Consider the following 25047-nt stretch of genomic DNA (forward strand, 5'->3'; position numbering starts at 1 on the left):
AAGAGAACAGAGCCACCTTTTATCCCATGTTGCGGATGCTGCCAAAGGTTCCCTGGATGATCTAGCAATCTTTCTCCAGCAATGGGATTCTTAAAAAGCAAGCATCAGCCTTAACATCTTTAATTTTTCTGCTGTTCAGTTATTTAATTTACATTAATCACAAATGGTAATACTTGGGGCTAGAATAGGACAACGGGAATCTCGTCATATACATATAAAACGGTACTAAACTGCTCCCTGCAGAAGAGTAGGTTTTTACATAATTAATAGCCCTGAGATAACGAGTTATTTACTTAACTTATTGCTAGCGATTTTTATGATGGAAAGGTTCAAGAAAGTTTTAATACAATCTATGCATATATACACAAATTGCAGGAATTATGTAAGGCTTTTTTTATTTCTTCGCATTATTCAGGAAACTACTCTGTGGTCACTTATTCTGTAACATAACTGGAAGCATTTGACAAAAGACTTCATTTTTAATAAGACAGGGATTGGGGTTTTCACACTCTCCCAAGGGTGACAGATTTTTACAAGCTTTTTCAAAGCCAGTTTAGATGAAAGCACACATTAAAAACATTAACATTTAACATCTCAAAACATTTTGCCTATTACTGTCACTAGCAACACAAAAGATTACTGTAATAAACCAGGGGGCAGGGAGGGGGGAGTGATGTTTACTTGCTAGAACAGCAACACTATCAATCAAAAAGCTACACTATCAAAAGCTACAGCAAGCTCTCTGCCTCCCTGCGTGCAAATTTCAAACAAAAGTTGGTGAATTTCTACAAATTCTACACATTTCCCAATGTATTCACTTCTGCTGAGCATCAGGCAAGAAGCAGTGACTCGCTGGGGCTTTGATCATGAGAGGAGGAAAGCCTAGGTCTGGCCTCGTGCCCCAAGGGAGCTCTGGCACAGAAAGCAACTGACGGCACTGAGCTTTCAGGTATCACAGGAGCGGCAGCGCCAATGCAGTGCTCCTTGCCTCAGGTCTCACCCAACTACAGGAAGGCAAACCAGTATATAAAAGTGATCACAAGTATAGTTAACCACAGTTAGCAATTGTAGAGAGACTACCTTGCTGCTTGACTGCTTGCTTGCCATGATGCATCGCGTGTTGACCACGCTCACATTTCTTATCTTAGGCTTGAATCCCTTCACAACACAACACCACTGCTCCCATTGCATCAGATTTATCATCTTATTCCAGGCTCGGCTCCCGCCTTTCCTCCAGTAATGACATCAACTTCAAATTCCCCAATTCTCCGTTTCTCTTCCAAGCCCATTTGCTTTTACTCCTTAAGGGAAAGCAGCAAATTTCTGCTGGGACCTCCACCGCAAAGAATCTAATTTAAACCACAATAACACTTCAAGTTCAGCCTGCAACTTGTCATTAAGTCCTCAGTGACAATCCAGCCAAGGCGTACAGGATATTAGTGGTCTTTAAAGTGGGGGAAAAGAGGTGTCACGAGAAAAGTCAAAAAAAATCCATTTGCCTTTTTTTTCTCTCTTCCTAACTCCTCCTCCAAAGCATAAAACCTCCACTTTCCAGTGGCCACGTGAGATCTGTAGCATTTAGCCACCAGGTAGCTGGCTGTGAGCTGTTCCTTGAGCCAGTGGATGCGCCAGAACCGCACCTGGACCAGGACCCTTCCCAAACTGGGGGCCCTGCTCCTCCTTTAGGACAGCTGGCAGCAAGGAGAGCTGACTGACCCCTACACAGGTGCCCAGGGGTGGATGACTAGGAGCCTGCCAGCAGCTGGGATGCAGTAGCTATCAGCTAGTGGAGGCTGGGGAACACCGTGAGTTTTATAGTGTCTCAGAAGCACTAGGTTCCCAGATAGGAGTTTACGCAGCACATGCTGAGATTTCATCAGGAACATTTTCCTCACTGCACATGGGAAGTGCTCAGAACATGGCATTTGTTTTATGGTTTTTGCTGTCTCAGCACCACATTTCTGACCTGAGCAAAGTCAGCTGCATACTTCCATCAAATCTTTTATGAGCTTCCTAAGCCACGGATGATAAAACATGCTGGATGCTCTCTCTTTCTTACTTTCCTTCATAGGGACAAACAAATAGGGTCATCTCTATGACCTCCCTGCAGTGGTCCAGCAAAGACTAGAAACCATAGGAGACCACTAATTACACTGCATCACATAAACTATGAATTTATGAATTATGAATTAACTATTTATTTATTTACTATGAAGCATGCGAAGTTGTATCCAAGCTTTGCCTCAAGTAGGCTAAACAGATTTTAAAAAAAAAACACAAACAATTACACATTTAATTAAAAGCTTCTGAATAGTAATTCAGTCACTATAACTCTTTGTAATTGGTCTGATTTAGAGAGTTAAAGTTGACCTATACTAAGCTTACATAAGGCTCCTTCCAGATACGCTGCTTTCAACTTCTCAGCCGTGAATCTTTCTTTACCTTTTCAGTCCATTGGCTCTGCCTGCTGTACTCCCACTTCTATTCTCTCCTTGACAAAACCAGATTTTAAGGCTGTACCTCCGAGGCTGATCATTAGCAACATATCCCACTTGAGACCAGCAAGCACCATAGCTGGGATCCCTACAGCAATCTTCTTACAATGAATGGCCTCAATCATCTCCTGCTGGCTCCAAAACTACCATGCCTTGGTTGAGAAGAGCACAAACTCTAAGAAAACATCCAAAAGACCCCACAAAGTGTACATAATAATCTAACCAAAGATTTTGTCTAATCTTTTCTTGCAGCTATAAACAAGAATGCGTGCATCCCTACCTAAATCTTGGGTACCTTTTTAAATCCTTGTTATCAGATAGCTAATGTCTTTACTTACACAAAAACAGATACTTACTTAACCTCTCCCTCTGGATCCTGCAAACATTTTTTTCTTGAATGCATCTTGCAGAAACAAAGCTGTACAGGCTGATTATCTGGAAAAGTGTATTGTTTCCTCAAGTTCCAAATATGCTTTCAATAGCAGCGAATACATCAATCTGTGATAGTCTTCTACCAGAAGGGAAAAAGAAATGCCTTATCTCCACCTTTCTGTATTACTGTTATTAATTGTGCTCTCTCATTTCCTTCCTAAATAGCCGCTTCTCCACTTTCACTTTTCCTTTGGAAACTCTGCACCTCAAGTCATCTCACTTCTCTAAAAGACCACTGAAATCTTTTAAGATCAACAGAAAAAAAACCACACACACACAATATGGTATTTGAAGGTAGAATGCACTGTTTTGTTTTGTTTTTAAAAAAGGTACATAGTTATAGAACTACTCCAAAATCTTCAGTATTATTGCCTATCCCATCCCCGTCAGCTGCTATAAGCAGGAAAAGACTCACGCTTGTGAAGATAAAAAGAACAAGGCAGCAGAACTCTTCAGCTTTGTTTCTTTAATGCCTGGGTGTTATTAAAGTTATGCTCCAGGCTGTGCCCGGGCTTACAGTGCAGAGAAGGAAAGGTACTGCCCAAGGTTAGCTATAAAAGTTAAATTGTTGGCTAGACCTTTCAGGAGGAGGGTGTTGTACGGAAAGAAGAATTATTCTGTTATCTGCAGCCACCAGCAGAGCAAATACACGTGTTGGCATGACCGAGCAGAGCGCAGGCCGCATGCCCCGCAGCGCTGGGCCCTATTACACCCCAACCTGCAGAAAGCAGGCACTGTACCGAGGCACAGCCCATCCCCAGGTGCCACAGGGAGCATCCCCCTGAGTCTTGGGGCAGGCAGCCTTTTCCTACCAAGCAGTGTGCTCGGAGGTGCCCCGGCATTTCCCCAGAATATGCCAAGGCACAGCCAGCAGTGGGCACAGCCACTGCTTACACACTGCTTCTTCACTAGGATCTGTTACCTGAGAGGCTGCTCAGGAGGCAAGCAGTCCAAAGCAAAACACCAGTTTAGAAATGACACCACCATTTCCTACAAAACGATGATAAAACGTGTTGTTCGCTCTCACATACATCACGGTGATAAGCAAACGGCTGATCTCGCTAATGAACCACACGTTCTGTTTAGATTTCTCTTTGACAGTGTTTACTTAAGAGAATTATATTTGCTCCCAACAAAGGCTGAATTATTTCTTGAGGTGGCTATCACAGATATTTCTTCCTGCAGCCCAGACGGAGGTAATCAAGACAGAGCACTGCTTTATCAGGGACGGGCTGAAAAAACTCTTCCCACTCATTTATCTCCACACATGCAAGTGAGAAGGGATTTCCACATTGGGACTGGCATGTCAACTGAGCTTGATACAAGGTTTCAGCTCAAAAGTATCCTTCAGGCTGGTGGGAAGGGGTAGCCTGAGTCAGTGTAGCACTCATAGAAATCCCAGGCTGCTGGGAGTGCCATAGCTCAACTGGGGCTCCTGGGGCAGCCACCTAAGGGCGGGCACTGCAAGGCCACGCCGCTCATCTTGCTCACCCCGAGGATGCCCGCTGGCGGGCCTGTTTCTCCTTCCTACGCAGGATGAGTAATTCAACCGCTTTTGATGTGAAATGTTTATTTCTTGACATTTTCTCAGGAGATATGGGAGCAACATTTCTGAAGAATTCTCCGTACGCAGAGAAGCCCGCCTTGCGCCGAGAAGAGCAGATTATGGGAACTCCAACACTTAATAAACTGTGTATCTCAGGAAAAAACCCACTACGGCCTATTATCTCAGCAGTAACTGCCAAGATACAGCGAACTGTGAGAGCTTCAGAAGACAGAGCATCTGCCGAAGGAGCCCAAAGTCATTTTCGGTGTTAAAAAGCAAGAATTATGCCAGCTCGCTCGCCTCGCCGATGAGTCAAAGCAGCCCACCGGAGAGGACCGAGCGTACGAGCGTAAGACCTCTCCTCCCCCCATCGCTAGGCGATGCTGTGACTTTTCCAAGCCCCTCTGACGATCCCGCTTCGCGCGGAGCTCCCCGGGGCCCGGCGCGCCCCGAGGCTCCCAGACACCGGGGCTCGGGGGGAGCCCCCGCCCGGGGCACCGCCGCCAGGCAGGGGCCGCGGCGCCGGGGCCCTGGGCCAGCTCCGGCCCCCCCGGGCGGTGCCGCGGGGCCCATCCGGAGCGCGGCGCCCCCCGGGCCCCCTCCGTGCCCCCCCCCCGGCGGCGTTGGGCCGCGGCGCGGCGCCTCCCGTGCGGATGCGGGGCCGGCCGGGGCTGTCCCCGCCGCTCCCCGTGTCGGGCCTGCAGGCCGCGGCCCCGGCGGCCGCCCCCCGTTATCTCCGGGCTGGCCCCGCGGCGTCCCGCCCGCCGCCCCCATCCCGCCCAGCGGCGCCGCCGCCGCGCACTCACCCGTCCCGGGGGAGCCGGCTCCTCGGCGCGGGGCGACAGCGAGGACCAGAGCAGCAGCAGCCCCAAGAAGCTGCCCGCCAGCAGCACGGCGCGCAGCAGGAAGCCCAGCTTCAGCCGCATCCTCCCGCCCGCCCGCCCTCTGCCTCCCGCCTCCCGCCGCCGCGCACCGCCGGCCTTCCGCCCCCCGCCCGGCTCGACACGGCCCGGCACGGCCCCGCCGCCTGCCCGCTCCTCGCCCGCCGCTGCACGTATAAACTTTTTTTCCTCCCCCCTTCTTTTTTTTTTTTTTTTTTTTTTTAAATCTTTTTTCCCTCCCCCTCGCTCTCCTTTTCCCCTCCTCCCCGTTAGCTGCCTGCCTCCCTCCTTCCCTCCCTCTTCGCCGGGGCGAGGCGAGCAGGAAGGGGCGGCGGCGGCAGCGGGCGCCGCGGTTCCACGTGGCCGCCCCGCACCGAGCCCCGCACCGGCACCGAGCCCCCAGCCCGGGCGGGGCCCCCGCTGCACCTGCCGCAGCCCCGGGCTCCACCGCGCCCCCGCAAAACGAAAGGGGAAGGGGCCCCAGAACTCCCCGAGCGCTGCGTGGGTGCATACGGGAGGGGGTCCTTTATCGATTTGTCCCCCCCGCTTCTCTTTTCTCGGGGTGTGCCATGGGGCACTGGCTGGTGAAAATCCAAGCGCAGCGTGAGCGCAGTGATGGACATACAGCTGGGCGAACACAGGCCCCATTAATTACTGAAGGCAGCCGGGGCAGAACGGTGCTGGTGTGCGTTCAGGACAAGCCTGTAAAGTCAACACATTTTTCTTCAGGGTAGCAGATTGTGGAGGAGATTGCAGAGATCTTATCAGCCTGAAGCTTTGCATGTATTTCGTTACTAATTTTCTGCATTAAAAGTTAGGCATCCTATTTCCGCCTTTGAAAGGCTGTCACACGCATGCACACACACACAAACCTGATTATTTGAGTCCTCCACAAAGCACAGTAATGTAAGGACAATACTCCCCATGTAACACTTTTGCCTTTTCTATACGCTCAGTAATATCCGCTTGTTTTGACATTTTTCAGCCTCTTTTTTTCCCCTGTGTGCATTGTGAGTATATCAGATCCAGCAATCCTGAACATTAACTTTCAATGATAAGCACTGTAGAAATAAAACAGGATATTACACCCTGAACAGGATCACTTTGGAGGAAAAAAAGAAACAGAGTGACCTTTGTAGCTGACACACCTAGACACAGAAATCTTTGTTTATTCGTATAACCCGTGCAAGTGCTATATAGCACCCCGTGATCCTTCCCCACGCTACAAGGTACGAGGCAAGGGAAGGCAGCACTTACAGCATGGGCAACAGCTCTAACCCTTACAGCTGTTTGCACGGCCCTCTGACTTCCACAGGGCTGGAGGAGGGGTCCCCAGGGGTGTTTTCCCCAAGCTCCCTCCCCATTTGTGATGGCAGTGACCACACTGACATTTCCACATGAAGGCTCCAGTGCCTGTTTTTGGGATGACAACAGCACTTGCACAAGGCTGGGGGGTGGAAGCTCCCGACTTCAGGAGACCTTAACTGCAGCAAGACGTGGCTTAGCCTCCCTGGGCTTAAGTCTCCATTTTGGGGATCCCTTTCTGTTCTCCTGTGCTGGTGCACACTCAAGAAGAAGAAATAAATCGCTGAAAGCGCTGCACAGAGGGTGGCGTACAGCTGGCTGCGGCCCTGGGAAGCCGCTCTGCTGCTGCTTGTCAAAGCTGAGTGACAGGGACAGGGCTGCCTGCGTGCCGGTCAATACTACACGATTTCACATTTGTAAGGTTGCCCACCGATTTTTTTTTTTTTTTAATAAATGGAGGCTTACATCCTGCCGATACCCATGAATGAAGGGCACATCCAAGACCACGCAGTGCTCCCCGCTGGAGGATGATCCCACGTGTGGCCGGGCTCTGCTTCCCAGGAGCCCGGCACCCGGCCATAAGTCAATTCCCCTTCAGCTGCCCTCGGGCAGCAGCTTCCTCAGCCGGCAGCCCTTCCCCACGGAGGAGGAGCAGCCGATGCCCGCTGGGAGGCAGTGCGGGCCCGGGGACGGGGCCCTGGTGCCAGCCCCTGGGCCGGCTCGGCCCCGGCAGGGCTCCCCGAGGGGGCTCCCCCTTCCCTTTGCTGTCCCCTCGCCCCAGGAGCGCCGGCCGCCCGGCCCGACGCCAGAGGGCCCAGGTTAATGCTGACCTTGGCAGTAATCTTCTGCCCCGCCGAAGGCATTTGTTTTCATTAGGGACGAGTTGAAGTCTCAGGTTCCGCACTCTTCGTTCCTCCCATGGAGTAAAGTCCCCCAAAATACCCGCAGAACATATTTTTGCTCTTGCCAAACTCATATGGCTGAGATAGAAAATTCAAATTAAAGTTGCCTTTGGATTGTCTCCAGTAACATTCAGAAACACTTTAAAAAGTCTTTTATGACCTGGAAGGGGAGAGAGAAAAAGAGAGAGAGAGGGTGTTAAACATGAAACTTTGCCTCTCTCATTTGCAAAAGACTGTACAAACCACAGTGCTTTAAGCGTCTAGCTCAAACTAAAACAAGAAACAATCCTGACTGTTATTAGGGGCTTAATCAACTTCTGTCAGCCTGATACTCTGTCATTCAAATGTTTCCAGCAGACAGGCACTGTCATAATGTTTGGATCTATATGTGGACGCGTCTACTGTTTGCTGCACCAAAATCATATGTTCCTTTCTGCACATGCCTCCAAATAAATACCCAGCAGTGTTTAAGTCACTGCACACCCTCACCGCTCCTGAACCAAGACCTTCGATGACCTGGGGGTGAAGGATCCGATTACCAATCCCCTAAGCCATTCAGTTGCCTTATTGCTGAGGATTTGGGGGATGGTGTCTGCAGCAGGGTCACAGGCAAATGTCAAAACCTTGTGCAGTCACCTGCGCCGGGGAAGTGTCAGTATTTGGATATGCCTCTTAAGCATTGTCGTGAATATTTGGCCACAATAAAGGCCTCTCTTGAACATTAATGCAGTCTTCGAAAGGAAATGCCTATAGACTTCAGTACCTATCAAAATGAAAATCATCTAGTGCAAAGTTCCATAATACAACAAGCTGCTGTAAAGGTTTCAACACCCCCCCCCCCATTTTGCTCATCTGCAGATTTTCTTCAAACACAGTCCTCCTTTGTCAAGCCTGCAGCTCCGAGACCAACTTCCCTTTCTGCTGAGTGCAGCAAGCACAGATCACAAGGCTTTTTCACGAGTCTGTAAACAGTGCTTTGAAATTTGCAATGAATTGTAGACCTCAAGCAATTTCACTTTCCTTAGAAGTTTCCAGAATTAACTACCAACACTTCATTTAGCGCAGTATTTCACGATAGGATATACTCCAGGCTTAATATAACAGCAAACTTGGTCATGCTTTGATTAGAGAAGAAATTGCTGGAAAATGCCAGCTGATAGGCAGTGGCTCGCTTTCCTAAGCTGAATGCCCTGAATACGAGAGGGCTGGTTTCATTTTAACATGGCTTTTAAAGGGTATTGGCATGTCTATATTTTTAACGGCAGTGGCATGTCTATCTTATGAATTATGTATTACAAAGCATTTGTCAGTATTACGATATATACCTTAGTGCACATTTCATCACAGGATCCCAAACTTCTGTACAATTCATTAATGCAAAAACCTTGTACATGGACAGGATCTGTAGTAGCCTCGTGGGAGGTGAAAGAGTAGATGGAAAGAAAATTTGCCAGGCTGGAGAAGCACGGTACCCAGGAAATGGTCTGGGAAGGAGCGGTGAAAGGCCCTGTACACCAGTCAGCTGTGTTTCCTTCCATCTGCTGCTGTGTCCTGTTTCGGACAGAGACAAAAGCAACAGTGACTGGGTTTGCATGGCTGCACATGGTGACACACGAGGGGCAAGCAGCCTGTTGGCTGGAGCAATGGTCCTTAAAATGTTTCCTCTGTCTCCTGCCTCCGGTCCAGTGAAAACTCTGCCTGCATTCAATTGCTTTTCCCAGCCCTTCCCAACTTCCCTGCTCCATGGTCAGATTTGTGGAGTTATTTGCATGTAAACAATTATCTCTGAACAAAGCTGATGAGGTTTGACACATTGCTGCTTTGGGTCTAAGGCAAGCTGGCCATTGGCACTTACAGAAACGTTGTGAAGAGCATTAGCACGGAGCTGTTGGTGTCAGCCCTACACCGAGCTCTGTTAGAGGCTCACCTCCCTGCTGAGGCTGTCCTCAGCACAGGGACGCTCACGCAGACTCTAGGTTAATGAGGCATTCACCAGCTAGGACAATTCAGAAGGACAGAATTTGGCATACACTTCCATGGAGATAAAGCTGTACCTTAAATATTAACAGCATATGTATATTTAATGTGGGAGTTGATAAAAAACTGAATTACAGGTTTTAAAATTCTTCTTAATTTCTGCAATTGTTTAAAATGTGCTTTAGTCAAACAAGTGGCTCTCAGTAATACTTAATACATGCTTTTGCAAATTAGACTGAGGTATACTTCATCCTCATTGTTTGGTGTTCGTGATCTCTAATCTTTAGTACAATTTTTCCTATAATTCTCCTTTATCCCCCAACCCCCCCCCCCCTTTTTTTTTTTTTTTTTAAGCCGGAGCTTTAGCACTGCATGCCCTACCAAAAATTATTCTTCAGCATTTCACCATTTGATTTAATGCTTTTGGCACAGCGCAGTTTGCCTCCTTTGCTTTTTCTGTCACTTTTATGAAGAACACATTATGAAGTTCCTGTCATTATATTTAGCCCCCATACTCCTGTCATGCCTACTTAGTCAGTTTTCCTCCCGCAATATCACCTCTAGCTCATCCTATATTTTATCACACAACAGTAAGTGAAGCTCATTATTTTGTGTTGTTCTGTATTCTACTCATGTCCTGAAGACTAGGTGGTAAAAAAGAAAAAAAATCTATATATTTTTTTCAGATGCACTTTCTGGTATCGAGCACCAATCAATGTTTATGGCCGATGCTGTACTATTAATATTGCTTTTGTCTACAGAAAGTTAACCTCTTTTGGATTTGCAAGTCCTCAAGAAATCCATGCCGCGATGCCTGTTGACAATCCTTGACAGATTTGGATCTCGTTAAAGCAGGAGATGGAATGGTCTGGTACGTGGGTGTCTCATTTAAGTTTAAGGAGAACTGGAATGATTCTGAGCATGACTTAGCCATTTCAAAAGTAAAAGAAAAATACATATTTTAAATGACTTTATTTTAGGAACTCTCACCTGTATTTTGAACCAGATGTAAGAGCAAGTATTTTGGATCCAGAAAATATCCTTTTTCAGGTTGACATATTCCTGAAGACTTAGAACAGAAATTAACTGGCATCATTTCCTGAATCTAGGGCAGGAAAAATTGAAATATGTTGCTGCAATTTCTGTTATGCTGAAAAAGTGAACGGTGTAAACACCCACATTTCAGATGCTGATTTACTTTTCCTAAAAACCTTTTAAAATCTAGCAAATTAGAAGAGTTAATTCAATGAAATTGACGATTTGAACAAAATCTGAAGTACCTTTGAGGTACAATATGAAATATTTTACAAACAACTGTAAATAAATTAGATTTCCATATTTCTATGGACAGTTTATTGTTGGTCTGTTAATAGTCTAACATAACATTATTATTATATTAAGATTCTTATTCAAGATAGTCTGTTATGTTCAAAATTAAACAAGACAGTTACTGAAGTTAATAATCGTTAGTAAAGCATTGGGTAGGTTTGGTAAAGTCAGCATGTTAAATCTGAACAAGATAAAGCCCTAAGAGGCTTTGTAGGCAAGTAAGAAGGACAATCAAAGGTTGTTAAGTTGAAAAATATGGATGTGCAACAGTTACTAGTCACTAAAACAACTATCTGTTGTTGTTCCTTAGCCACAGGATACATGAGCAGAAAGAGTAATTTGCCTTGTTTTACATAAATACGTGAAAGGTCAATTAATAATGACTTAATGATTAATAATAAGTCCAGTTCAAGAGATAGATTTATGCATTAACACTGAAATAATAGCACCAGAATAACATCATAGAGGTAAGTCAGACTGGTTTTCCAATTGGGTTCCTTGGGAACGTGGAAGGTGTGTGGTGTAATGCGAGGTGCCTGCAGCTGACAGCAAAGTAACACTATTACCATTAGTCATGTAAAGTTTGCAGATCCTCACAGCCTCCATCACAAATCCATTACTCAAAGTCAAAAGTCTTGGTAGCAATTAAGCATAAAACTATCACTAGATAACAACTCCAAGCTTTCTTACTGTTTTGCAGGCTTCACAAACTGAGTCTGACATTACAAGTGGATGCGAAGCAATGCTGGGATACTAAGTGGCCTCTGTTCCCACGGAGTTGCTATTTGGAGAGAAATTCTTAAACAATAGATTATTTCTATTATGTATAATCTGACACCAAGTTGTATTGATTAAGTAATTGAGTGAAATGATTCTGTTATAAAAGACATGTTTTGTGGGAATTGCTTGTGAAATTGCAGGCAGTAGCAGCTGTTGGATCATAACACTGCACATATTCAAGTCTTTTACTAAATATAATCATAAAGAAATAGAATTTACAAGGTTTTTAGTACAACATGCAGACGCATCATTTTTTGGGGGAAGTTTCTCCTTTTCCTCGGATCCATAGCTACATAGATATCCTTACTTGATATGAATTAAACAATTTCAAGTGTGGACAGTTTTAGCTCAGGTATCAATATAGACACACATGCACAACTGTAATAAGGTTGTCATCTTGGCAAGCTGAACTCCACTGCTTTTTAGTCACCTGTGAGAAGTAATAGTGACAATGGCAGGATCTCATCCACCTTCACATACTGCGGGTTTCCAGCTCTCTCAGTTCACTATCATTCAACTCCCTTTTCTGATGTACAACTGCAATGACAAACTAGTTGGCTGAATAGTCCAATGAAGCCAAAAACATTCTGAAATTCCAAGGTATGTGCAATTAGCTGGAAGCAGATCTCCAGTTTGCACTTTTATTTTAACACCAGCTCAAGTAAGTCTTTGTTCTGAGTAGTTTGATCCACCTGGGGATATCCTATAGGCGAAGGGAGTTTAGAAGTTAGTTGCAGTTCACAGAGTAAGTGGTAAAAGACTCATTCCAATTGACATTATTTCAAACTGAACAGAAGAATCAGCAATTCATTCCTATTCCTATTCATTGACTCTTTGAGCAATGGAAACTGCTCCTCTAAGCCTTAGGTCAAAGTGAAGTTGATTCCATTCCTTGTTTACCATCAACAACCTTGACATATTGGAATATAACTAAAAATGAATGCAGTATCTGTGTAACTAATTATTCTCCCCCACACTCTCCCCGAAACGGTGCTTTAGGACAAAAGCTATAGGAAAACTGCACAGCCTGTTAAAGCATGGTGATCCTCAGCAGAGCTTTGTAAACTCTTGGCTAACTGCTTGAAAAAGCTGGTTGACTTCTTATTAACCTACAAGATTCACGAAGATAAAACTTGTTTTCAATACGTTTTTAGATTTGAATGAGTAGGATTATAATATGAACAAAAACTAATTTAACAATTTGCCTCTTTCAGGCTTTTATGCAACATCTCTCTTCAAACTTGCCCTGCTAAGCCTTTGGTGTCAGAGTTGATTAACACAAAGGAGGAGATAGAGGCACTGTTCCTCGCAACATTTAGGTCAGCGCTGATACTCTCCAGCATGTATCTAGGCCACGTCTAATTAATCCCAGAATATTCCATTGCTGCCAGTTTACCTCTGCCAGCTTCTCCCACGGAAACCTGGCAGCAAAGATTTTTACCTTAGGTGAGGAATTTCCCTTTTCTGAAGGCAAATGGGAGATTTTTTTTTTCCATAGTCTAATTATTTAATGTTTATGCAACAACTTATAGAGCCCTTAGGATATGAAGTATTTAGTAGGGTTGAATACCTCTACTCGAAATTAGGGGAGTTTTCCCATCAACTTAATTAGAGCTAGGACTTCAACCTCAGTTGTGTTGGGGATAAAGCTGACCAACTAGGGCCTTCTCATTTCTAAATTTGATACTGCTAGTCAAAAGAATCACTTCCCCCCCCCCCCCCCCCCCTCCTCCCGTATGCACGGTTAATCAAACTAAGACCAGAAAATAGAGGAGATCAGCAAAATAAGAATGTCACAGAAAAGCCTACTGCAGATGAGAAGTTGAGGGGCTGAACTGTACTGTGCACTTTAAACTGTCATCTACAGACTTCTATGGTCATTACTAGGAATTACACAAGTGGTTTGCAAATATACCCACAAGCTCAGGGAAGTGCTTGAATCAAGACAAACTGCCCCTGTGAAGCAGTGGTGTCAAATAAATAAGCCAGCACACTTACTGAACAAAGGATACCCTTTTTCCATGTTTTGTGCATCACACTGGTGATGCACAGAATCACATGTATCACGACGCTAAAACCAGAGCATTAATTAGAATGCTCCATTGATATGCAATTATGCAGGGTGCTGAGTGTCGGAAGCAGCACAACGACTGCAGCCTGAGGACAGAGTTAGTGACTTTTTAAATCAGTGCTCCATAAATGTGCTCATCTCGTATGCACAAAGTCAGGTGATTTTTTGTACCTGATGATGAAGCGCTAAAAGACAAGACAAATTATTACTTGCAGAACAAGAAATGCCTGTTATTGTGCATCTATTGATATGCTCTTAAAATATAGACCAAGAAAAGCACAGACATTTTTGTAATGAGTGAGGTATGTTTTTGACCCCACCTTCAGTTTTTCCAATTATGTCCTTACAATCTCCTTTATTTAAACATAAAAAAAAAACAACTGCATTTGATACAGCACTGTTATCAAAATCCTCATTTAAATGCTTCTGATACCTTCAGAATTATGTAATATTTCAAATGTAAATAAGATGCAGATTTTTTTCACATACTTGTTTTCCTCTCTTAAGTGGGTTGATTACTAAAACAGGAAATGTTATTCATAAATGCTTGATACTGGCATATTTTTTAAAAAAAGGTAATAATAATAAAGATGCTTTTCAACACGATTCTTTTTTAAAGGAAAGAGCCAAATCAGCATCCACCACCAGTTTAACGTGCGTTAAGATTTACCTGCCCTTCAAATGTGTGGCGGTGAGCCAGCTGATACCTACATTACCATGCCTCACATCTATATACAGAATTTTAGAAGTCATCTCATGTTTTAGCTTGCAATAAAACTATGAAAGCAGATTTTCTGAGATGTAGGATGCATGTACTTCAGCAAAGTGCCTATGGATGTATCACGTTCCCTAAAGCTGTGAAAGTACCGAGTCCCACTGTCTTGCATTTAATGATGACCCCACAGATAGGTGATAAAATGATGTCATTTAGGTAAAGATGCACACAGGCTGGTGATGTGATATTAATGATATTCCACGTTTGTGCAACCAGTCATGATTCACAGTGCTCTTTCACCAAAGTCTCCTACTGTGGTATTGGACTTGAGCGTGGGAGAGGGACTCCCATCTTCTTCATCTTGGCCATGCCTCTGGTTGTATCTCAGAGCCCTTTAGTTGCATGTAGTGGTGTGCATGGCTGCATGACAGCAGCACTATGGACAGAGGTAGATGGGCACTGAAGATAGGAGTTATTTGAGCAGATTAGACTGGGTCTAAGCTTAGTGTTATTACCCTGTCCACTGCAGAACAACAAACTCATTATTCAAAAAGAGTATTAGTCAAAGGTAACTTAAAAATTCCCTACTTTCACGAGTCTGGATTTTGGACTCTGCTAGGCATAATTTTCATTGCAATACTTACAGAAGTTAATTAAACATGTAGTTATTATTTTGCAATCCAAACAGAGATGTACTATTAACATAGGTGGGAGTGATCAATAACTTGGTCTCTCTGAAGAAGTGCATACAGTATGCAATTGTAATAAAAAGAGCTCCTATGTTGTTACGAGTGACTGCACAATTTGAACTGCTGTTGAAAAATTAAAATAGTTCATTGTAAGCCTCCTAGAACTTGCTTCATCTGATAACAATGTCCTCTCTGATCATTCAGAGCTTCTACCAAAGCCTTTCTTTACTGCTACTACCCTTTTGTTAGTCTGTAATTCCTGTTTTTCTCTCAATAAAAGTTATTGTTTTATACAAGTTCCTCATCATGGTATCCAACCTTGATACCAGGCTTTTCAGTTTTCCACTCAATTATCTGTGTACAGTTAAACGATATCCTCCTTTCAAGTATCCACAATAATCTCTATTATCAAGTGTTTTCCTACCCTATAAGTGCATGAAGAGGAACAGCAATAGCATCAGTGTCTACGCTGACCTTATAAACAAAGTTCACAGAGAAAAACCCTTATTGTTCTGAGGAGTTTTGTATCAAGGCAAAAAAAAGATACTGCTCTTTAGTTGGTTTTAACATAAAATTCTGGGGTTCCTTGCTGGTTATCCCAGGTCTGCAGCACTGTCCTATCCTACTTTTACAATAAAGTTGCATAGGTCAAGAATAGCATAATTTAAATTGATCTGGCCAGAAATGCTTAGCAGATGCATCTGGTTTTCTTCATTCTCCTGTGATGTCATGTTTCAAATCCAATACATTATTTTATGTATCCTGCTGTCAATGTTTATTCTTATGACCGTGAAACTCTCAGTGCTTCTCTATTCTTCCTCAATGCTGACAGTGCTCTGAACATGGCACCGGCTCACTGAAGCAATGCAAATGAAATAAGAGTAATCTTATAAATTAGTCTGCTTAATGTCAAGACATAGATTCCCTTGCCCTCTTGTTTGAGATTTCAGTATGCAAAATGCAAAAAGATCCTAGGAGCTCTGCAGCACAGCCAGGGAGTACAATGTTTGGATACTGCCATGCTGACCAGTTTCAGCTCTTTATTTATCTTTCTCTGCTGCCTTTTTGCTCTGTCTGTCGTGTACCTTTACCCTGTGTTTGCTCAGTGCAAGCACAGACTCATCGAGCCTGTTCCTAGAGCACCTGTAGGATGTTACACATGTCCTAATCCTGGAAGTAATTGAGATCTCAAGCACACACACATGTGCACACACACACCCTACTCACTTGGGAGTGCCAATATATTTTCTGTGGATACAAAAACCGACAGGAGTTTCAAAAGGCGTATCTACACTAATTAGAGTAAATATCTTTTGGATGCCAGAGCTTTCCAGATCAGCTCCCAAAGCCTGAACATTTATATTATACTGTTTATTTGAGGATGCATTTGAAAGAGAGTTTCAAATTCACGGCCCACCTCTAAAGCAATAATAATACTGTGAAAAATTTTGTTTTTCAATAAGCCAGCTTTCATAGCAAGTTGCAGCTTCCATTACTGGTAAGATGTTTAGTTCTCTAAGCCCGCTTAAGGCTTAGAGAATACCTGCAGCTGTTTGGTACCACTGATTGACACTGATATTTTCATCTCTGAAAAGGTAAGTGCTAACCTTTTGTGCATCGAACACTACATACTACTTTTTATGGTTGTATTTTAATAAGCTTCATCATTATTTTTATCCAATCATTCTTAAGGTCCACAGGCCAGATGCTGAATATGTATAAATCATGCAGCTTCAAATACATCAAAGAAACTATATTCATTCGTCCCAGGATTTGGCTCCCTACTTCCAGTTTTACCAGACTTTTCTTCTACTAATCTTGCAAATGCCTTAACCACATCCACTTCCTACTCTACCCCCTCAATCCCTTTCAAATACCTCCTTCTTAACATATAACCCCCCTGTAATTCTTCTCTTTTAAATCCTTTTCAATCCTATTTTTTCTTCATTTTTTTTTTTTTAAATTAGCTAATTGTTAGAAACATTTGTCACTCTTTGAAATTTTACTTCTGAATGTGTTGTGGTATGTTGACTCTGAGGGCTAAAGTTCCTAAGCAGCTTTCAGAATAATGAGATTTGTGTGCATGACTTCCATGCGCTACTTTGAAGATTTACTCTATAGAGTTAAAAGATTTTTAAGAAATCAGTTTCTTTATTACATTCACTTGTAAATACTGCTCAGAGTATGCATCCTTTATAGTCCTGTCACTCCTTTCTCCTCCAAGATACTTGCTGTGCTTGAAGAGCTTGTAAACGTATACCCTTAACACACAACTTTTTAACCTAAGGGTGTGTCATCCTTAGACATAGCTGATGCACTCAGCAGCTTTTGTCCAATTTACCCCCAGCCTGCACTTAACATTTGTGTGCATAACATATTTGCATTACAAATTCCTTTAGCAGGAAGCTTGTTCTCTTTCTCTGCATGAACAACATTTCCACTGCTACGTGGCAGTAACTTGCAGATACCTAACGTAAAGTACATTCTGATCCAAGACAGTACGCTTACCTACCACATTTCTGAAGTTAGCAATGTCTAAAACAACATTAAAGTGCCTGGGTTTCGCAGGCTGGCTCAGTTGCCCCAGTGTTCCTGACGTTTTATAGTTTGTGGGACTTTGTACCATTATTTCATACCAAGGTTTTCAAGATCTCGTGACAAGTAAATCTACTGAGCAATTAATTATTGCCTGCAGTATGTTTGACCTGGTAATTTGGGTTTGGTTTGCCGAGCCTGTACGTGGATAACTTTGTTCACGTTCGCTCTTGTGCTATAGCACAGCTATGTAAGTGTGCCATGTGGCTGGCTGTGCCGAACAAGGTGTGCTGGTTTCGGCTGCTGTGCCAGCTGGTCCCGGGTATTTGCATTGGCTCAAATAACACCGGCGCTCCCCTGTCCACACCTGCTGCTGTGTGTGCTCTGGCTGGGAACTGCAGCCTGGTCATTTATCTTAAACCCAAAGCCAGCACTCCCAGATGTGACTCAAGAGCATTTATTTATTGTCGCTTTTTTCCTCCTCCACCTGCTCCCCCCACCGCAACTAAACCACCTCCACCTGGGGTATTTCGCTGAAGCATTTTGCATCCCCCCCAAACATATTATTCCACTACTTCCTCCATATACAACATTTTGAATTCAAGGAGCTTTCAACTTACTGGCAGGCTTCTGGTTAACTAGCTGATTCTGTTAATAATGAGCCATATGAAATATAATCACACATAATTGGGGAAAAGGAATGTTAAGCAACTCTCTTGTGCCAAAAAAAGCAAGGAAGAATTGTTAAAAAAAAAAAGATACTACATGTAGAGGTTTCCATGTATGGCCTCAATTGCTTCCCCCTTTTCTCAGAGACTATGGGATAGTGACTTTACAATGACCCTGTTATAACAAATATACACACGTGCCTACACCATCGTTTGAGATCCAAGGTACCAAGACTTGTGGATTGGTGCTTCACGTGCTTTCATGTTGCTCCAAACTGTGTAATCATATTGTTTTTTCCATAATGAAGATGGCAAGAACCACAGATTAGATTAACTGTTCTCTGAAGAAAAAAATATTAGACTTCGCTGCAGACTTCCTGAGGACTCTGTTAGGGTTAGGGTTACTAGAATAACATGCAATACAGATAAATAGGAAAAGACAAAAAAAAACAGATTAGGAAGATTATGACAGTTAAATATTTAACACCAAGTCTGTCCTCTGCACACGTAAATGTTTCTTTTTGTTTGTTCTTTAAGGTGTCCTGTACTCAGAAACACTTGCTTCCTTAGCATGCATTGGGAGTAGAGGAGTCTGTGGGAATGAGGATGTGGCTGAATCTTCAAATGCACATTCCCATCCAGTACGTTTTAATTTATCCTCTTTAAACACAGAAGAGGGGTGTAGGGGTGTGTGTGTGTGTGTCTTTTTTTGTTCATCCTTCTGCACAGCAGAGTCACTTTGCACAAGCTCTTTCAGAGAGGCGAAGGAAAGCAGACCCAAATCAGGTTTTTGTTCCCCCAAGAGGGCAGCGGGCCAGGCTGTGCTTGCTGCTGCACTGCGCACATTCAGCCTCTGCCTTGTTTTATACCCAGCAGTCTTAATACACCTTTGGGGGAAAAATGTTTTCCTGGTCAAAATAGTTACCATCAGATACAGTTTACATCATCAGTTATAGTTTACACAGGTCTAAGGAAGTGCTACCCAAATGCTTTAAGCACTCAAGAGAAAAGTCCTGCAATCATATACAACCATAAACATGACAGGGTGCATCAGAAACTTTACGTCTTTAAAAAGCTTTCCAACCAGAGGATGATCCTGCCTGGATCGGATACATGGATAAAAACAAACAACAAAAACAGAGCTCTCTCCCTTCCCACATTTCCGCAAATTCAGCCTGTCATGAGAGGCAGACTGAGTTGTCTCTGGTGATACCAGGCCCAGCACTTTGACCAGTGTCCCTGGAAACAGCATGCTACATTTTACCTCTACTTTGACAGCAACTGTAGTGGAAGAATACAGAAAAGACACTGAAGGAAGCTATTTTTCTCCTTAGTGATGCCAGCCCTTGGAACTCATGGGCTTTTTCCACAAGGCCTCAGTCCCTGTAGCTTCATGAGTAACTTCTACCCATGGCAACTGCAGAAAAACCCCAATCTTCGCACCCTCACTCCAGAGCCCTACCACCCTCCACTCCCCCAAAACCTGCCAAGAGCTCAAATAGCCCTAAAGTCAACACTAACACATTAAGAATATAATTCATGAGGTAAACTTGTGAATTTTGGATGCCTGCCACCAGCAAACCATTTTGTCGTTCCAGCTTCAGAGCTGTGTCTCGTTACTTGGGAATATAGCTCTCCGGCTTTCTAAAGGTCTCTGGTGACCTTTCCTGGACTCAGCTGGCTTTTCAGCAGGGAGCACTTCTGTTGCTATGGCAGTGGGAGCCCAGGCCTGTGCTTCACTCACAAGGCCTGGGGAATTCCTTCGCAGGCATCGCTGCCACAAGCGAGACTGCAATTAGGCAAAGCCTTCAGGTATCGTAAAGACACTGCTGCCTGGGTTATCTGACATAGCATCCTTTACTGCAGAGAGATTTTGTGCAGTAAGTTACTATTTTGTGAATTTGCTAACTCAACTAGCACCCAAGTATGGGTTTTGGCACTCTCCAACATTTCTGCTCCATATAGTTCTTACCAGTGCTCTTTCTTATACTACACAGCAAATACTTAGCCATGGCTGTGTAGCCATTCGGCACATCTTTGTATCTGTTCAGAATTAAAAGATAGGAAATCTCCTTTTAATTAATGGAAGGAAAAAAAAAGGACTGTACTTGATCTGTCTTTAATGCTAGTCTGTTGAAGCTGCAATTATTTTCACCTGAGTGTTGAGAGAAGGAGAACATCAACAGGGAAGCAGAAGGGTTTCTATACCTTGCAGTCTTAGGGTTTTTTTTTTTTTACATCAAATTTTTTCCTACTTTTCTTCAATTTTAATGAACTTGGAAAAGCTGATTTCTGACTCCTGCTTGCCAATAACTTATTTTAAAGAAAAATCAATGTGTACTATGATGGTATTTATTTGCATTTTAATTTCCATTGATACAAGATGTCAAATGAACAATTCCTGATTGCTAGCAATCAAGTCTTAGAGTTTACTCACTTTGTCTCTACTCTATCATAATAAAGCATGCTTGCAGGGGGGCTTTTTAGCACCCCAAATAGGCTTTAAAATACTGTAGGCTGCATGCATTTCTTGCTGCTATTAAGTTCCTCTCAGTATGCATACCTTTGCCCTTTGATTGCTCTTATTGTTGCTACGGTACTGCGTAACTTTGCATTTTGTATAATAACCAGGCCAGAGCTCTGATTGTGGCCAGCAGACATGCCCTGATGCAAAGCCTTAGCACCAGCAACGACTTGCTTCTGCCTCTCCTGAGCTTCAAATGTGCCAAGACACTATGCTTTTGCTTCCTTGAGCAAAGAAGGTCTCCAAAACTGAACAGGTAAAGTCACTGAGGAATCTCAGAAGGCCAACTATGATTCTATGGATCTGAAGTAAGTGAACCTTGCTGGATATACTTGAGAAACAACACAATGTAGGAGATGGAAGAAACAGCAAAACAGGCACCGCTACAGGACCGGGCACCACCCCATGCTGGGGCCATAGAGCAAGTGGGGCCTTGGATGAAAGAACTTCAGTGGGAGCAGGAGCTCATGTTGAAGGGCCAGGGCCTCCTTCAGGGGCAAATCTCCCTCACCCACCACGCTGCTTGTGCATGGAAGAGCACAGAAGGAAGCAAAGCAGAGCGTGTTGTCCTGCATGATGCTTCCTCACTGAATTCCTCAGGCTGTTTATTTTTGTTGGGGATATCAAATACCACTTGCATAATGTATGCCCTTTGCTTTGCTCTCAGGAAAGCAACAGCAAATTTTACCACAGAAAAATTGATCTCACTCTTCAGACATGCTTAAATGCAATTAAAGAATGTTTTATATACTATGCAGAAAATATAGCACGATTCAGCAATAAAGCTTTTTTTTTTAACTCGAGTTTTGATTTTTTTTTTTTATAATATTAATAATATGGACACCAACAAATTATTTCCCCAGGGTTCATGTTCTGCCTTGAACTATGAATTTTAAGTCAGAAAATAACTAGCCCAAACTTCATTAGTGCTGCATGAAACAAAGTCAATTACAAGAATGTGTCTCTTGGCTTTAGTAACATTAGCATCCAACAAGACAAATAGAGTTGGAAAAATAAGATGGGTATGGAATGAGAGATTTTTGAGCCTGCACTTCTAAAGAGGATGCTTTTGGGCTCCAGCCATTGTGCTGTCTCCCATGTAGACCTGGAAAGCAAAAATACTGCCAGCCCTCCAATTAAAGTGCACCCAGCCAGGTCCATTCTGGGAGCCCTTCAATCTACACTTAATCACCTTCACGATGACATGCATGCCTGTGCTTTGGTGCACTTGGCAGACACATACCGTACAAAGCTGCTATGTCCATACCCTGTAGGGCTGCCACCACCATCCCCAAGGCTGACCAAGCCCCTCCAGGAAGCCCTAGCAAGCACACTCAACTTCAGCAGCTCCCCGACCCTGCTCCACAGAGCCAATGCAAAGGTGGCATAACACCACCTTTCCTGTTAAGCACGTCACATTCTTCATTCAACTAGGGCAGAAAATGACTAATTTTATTTTTTATTTTTATCTTTTAAAAAGCACTCCAACAACATCAATGCAAAATGCCCTTGTGCCTGTTTGCTCTGCTTGTGGGACACAGACAAGAGGTGGCCCAATGGCTCTTCATGATCTGTGCTCTTCCCCTCCCTCCCCACACCCTGCCACCTTGCCTCACGTGTCATTACCTGCCCCTGACCTATGGAAAAAACAAAGTCAGCAGGTGGGGGAAAAGTTCCCCTCCCAGATGATCAATGAGCTCATGGGCTTTTATTTTATTTCTTTTTGAGAGACAGAGAGAGAGAGAAAGAGAAGGAATAAGATCCATTCCCAACAAAAATGTTCTTGTTGGGTAAATGGTCTACAACCACTAGATTAACAAAGGCAAAGAGGTTAGGTTTTCTACCTTGCTTAAAAGCAGAACACTTACAAGCACGGACTGTTAAACTCTCCAGAAAAGTGAATACAGACTGTCAACTCAAAAAAAAAAAAAAAAGCAGAAGACCCTAAAGAAAAAAAAATAGGCATGCCTTACATGCCATATACTATAAAACCCCCATGAAAACCTTAGTTTGAAAACAAAGCTGTAAGCTTTAATCATTTACACAAAAAAAAGTCAAACTGCTGTCAAATCCTCAGCAAATTGTTACTCTTCTGGGTAAATATTTTGTGATACATTATTGCCTCTTCACCTGAAATGCAAACTGAAAGGCAAAAGTATAACACCTATGCTTTGTTAAAAAATGAGCCACAGTATTTGCATATGCCAACCACTGTGATCAGACACCAAGTAAAGAATATTGAGGAAAACAAATAGCTGAAAACACCAGTTCACTTTGCTTCAAAAGAGCCATTTTATAAGAGAAAAAATTAGTCTAGGTTTACCTTGATGGAAGCTCTCAAGAGAGCTGAAAATATCATAGACCTTATTCATGGCTAGACTTGCCTTAACTTCTTCACGTTCTTCCTGACAATCCATCCTGAGAACTAGCACAGTTTCAGCCTTTTAAGAGTGATCTAGCTGAAGAAAATCTCAGTAAGCGGTCAGATGAAAGACTGATGAAAGAGGAAGGCTTCTTGCACAGAACAAAAGCTCAGCAACATCCGTGATACCAAAAGTAGATAGCTCAAAAGACATGAAATTTCTGCTTTTTGCTTTTCGTTTACTGGTACTTCCTAAAACAAAATGTGCTTTTCTAGTACTTTGCCTTTCTTAACAAAGTAGTAAACTCTCCTCTAATTACACCAAAAAAAGTTACGCAATAAATGTTTGCCAACCTGCCACATAGCACCACATTTTTCTAAGTCTACTGCCAGGTAATACACACAAAACTACCCTTTTTCCACCTCCTGCAGCTCTCAGAGGCTGTACCGTGTTGCCTATCAACTTCAGGCACTGCTGATGCTACCTAGACTGCAGGAAAAGTGTCTTTTCCTTACCTTTGCTGAAATGGCAGAGCAGTGACACAAATCGCATGGGCCTGCTGACAGCCAGCATGGATAGGCAGCAATGCCATTTTGCTTTGGCTCAGCAAAGCACATGTTGCACTATCATCCTTGCCAAGGAGCCAGCACGCAGGTACAGCAGGCTGGGACTTCTCGAGCCAGAGCCCTGACGAGCAGGTTAGAAATCCTAAAAGGCAGGGGCACAGATCTCAAGTTCTTAGCATGCTATTTAGAAGAAATAAGTTGAAAACAATAAATGAAGCTTTCCATGTATTTTTACAGTCCTATATCCATTATTATTTAAGGTTTGTGGGACAATCAGCTAGTATCCCTTATCAGTACCACCTTCATAAGCTCTTAGCAGCAGAAACATTTGCATTTTCAGCAGATGACACTGCAGTTTCATCTTCCCACCCTTTCCTAACTCCCTGCCTTTCCCTCCCAACCTAGCTGTTATTTCACAAATAGGTAGTTCTTGCTCTCAGATCTAAGAAACAACTGCAAATATCTTCCTAAGTGTGCATACAGTACTGACACCTGATCTGACAGCAACAAATAATTTAGTCACTGACCTGATTTTGGGTTGGTGTGGTCTCCTTTCAAGTGTATGTCCCAGTGCTTGGAGAACCAATGATGCATCTTCTCTGAGGGCTGCAAACACAGATTTCTTAGCATGAAAGTGGTGGAGCCACAGCTGCTCACTAATCAGGTGGTACAAGCAGGAGTCCCTGAAGCAAAAGACCTCAAAAAATGAGAGAAAGTCTGTAAAGGCTTCATATACCCTTTAGGATGGCCTGTGGAGGAGTGGGATTGGTGAGGAGCTGGGTGATATGGGCTTGCTCAGGTGGCACCAGTTACCTTTGACCGCAACATCTGTCCCGGTGGTGCTGCTGGTGCCAGCACAGGCCCTCCTGGGTCACCTGAAGCACATGGGGTGGTCTAAGGAGGTGCCTTCTGGGGTTGCCCACAGATAATTGACTTTGCACTCAGTTTGACACCCTCTGCAGCATCCACTGCCCTGGAATGACCACCACAACACCCCCTCCAAAACCAAGAAGAAGAGCTGGCACCGATCAGGCGTGCAGAGATGCCAGCACTAGCGATTGTGCAGGCAGGGAGGTGGCACTTCTCGGCCGTGGGCAGGGGCCTGCCCTCAGAGCGGTGGCAGTGTCAGCGCTGCCTTGAGCTAACAGGCAGCTCGTGCACAGAGCTACTGCATGAGCTGGTGGTATCACGAGCTTTTGAGGATGGAAATTCAGGCTGTGTGGGTGGTAAGTGTTTGTGACCAGCTGCTGCTAATGTGAAGCTGAATGT

General features: G+C 43.8%; 1 protein-coding gene and 1 long non-coding RNA gene across 8 annotated transcripts in view; one reads left to right on the top strand and one right to left on the bottom strand.

Annotated features, from left to right (window-relative positions):
• GALNT7 (polypeptide N-acetylgalactosaminyltransferase 7) overlaps nt 1-5531 on the bottom strand; it is a 75000-nt gene extending 69469 nt beyond the window's left edge. For 2 of the 4 annotated variants that reach the window (XM_080590223.1, XM_080590222.1), the window contains exon 1: nt 5280-5524. In XM_080590223.1, coding sequence (XP_080446349.1) covers nt 5280-5399 — 120 coding nt within the window. In that variant the 5' untranslated portion in view covers nt 5400-5524. Of the gene's footprint in view, nt 1-5279 lie in introns of all 4 variants that reach the window. The other 2 variants (XM_080590224.1, XM_080590226.1) reach the window with 2 other exon arrangements.
• Nucleotides 1-23717, top strand: LOC308194366. Of its 4 annotated transcripts, XR_013950480.1 has the most exons (4): nt 5407-5527; nt 10304-10409; nt 11568-18966; nt 20957-23717. It is a non-coding gene; the product is annotated as an uncharacterized lncRNA (long non-coding RNA). The 4 variants fall into 4 exon arrangements; XR_013950478.1 differs by lacking the exons at nt 5407-5527; nt 20957-23717 and adding an exon at nt 1-4822 and having other exon boundaries at nt 10300-10409; nt 11568-19211; XR_013950479.1 differs by lacking the exon at nt 20957-23717 and having other exon boundaries at nt 5388-5527; nt 10300-10409; nt 11568-19211.
• Nucleotides 23718-25047: the final 1330 nt, after the last annotated feature.

The sequence above is a fragment of the Anser brachyrhynchus genome (assembly GCF_964034855.1).
Source record: "Anser brachyrhynchus genome assembly, chromosome: 4".
Lineage (NCBI taxonomy): Eukaryota > Metazoa > Chordata > Aves > Anseriformes > Anatidae > Anser > Anser brachyrhynchus.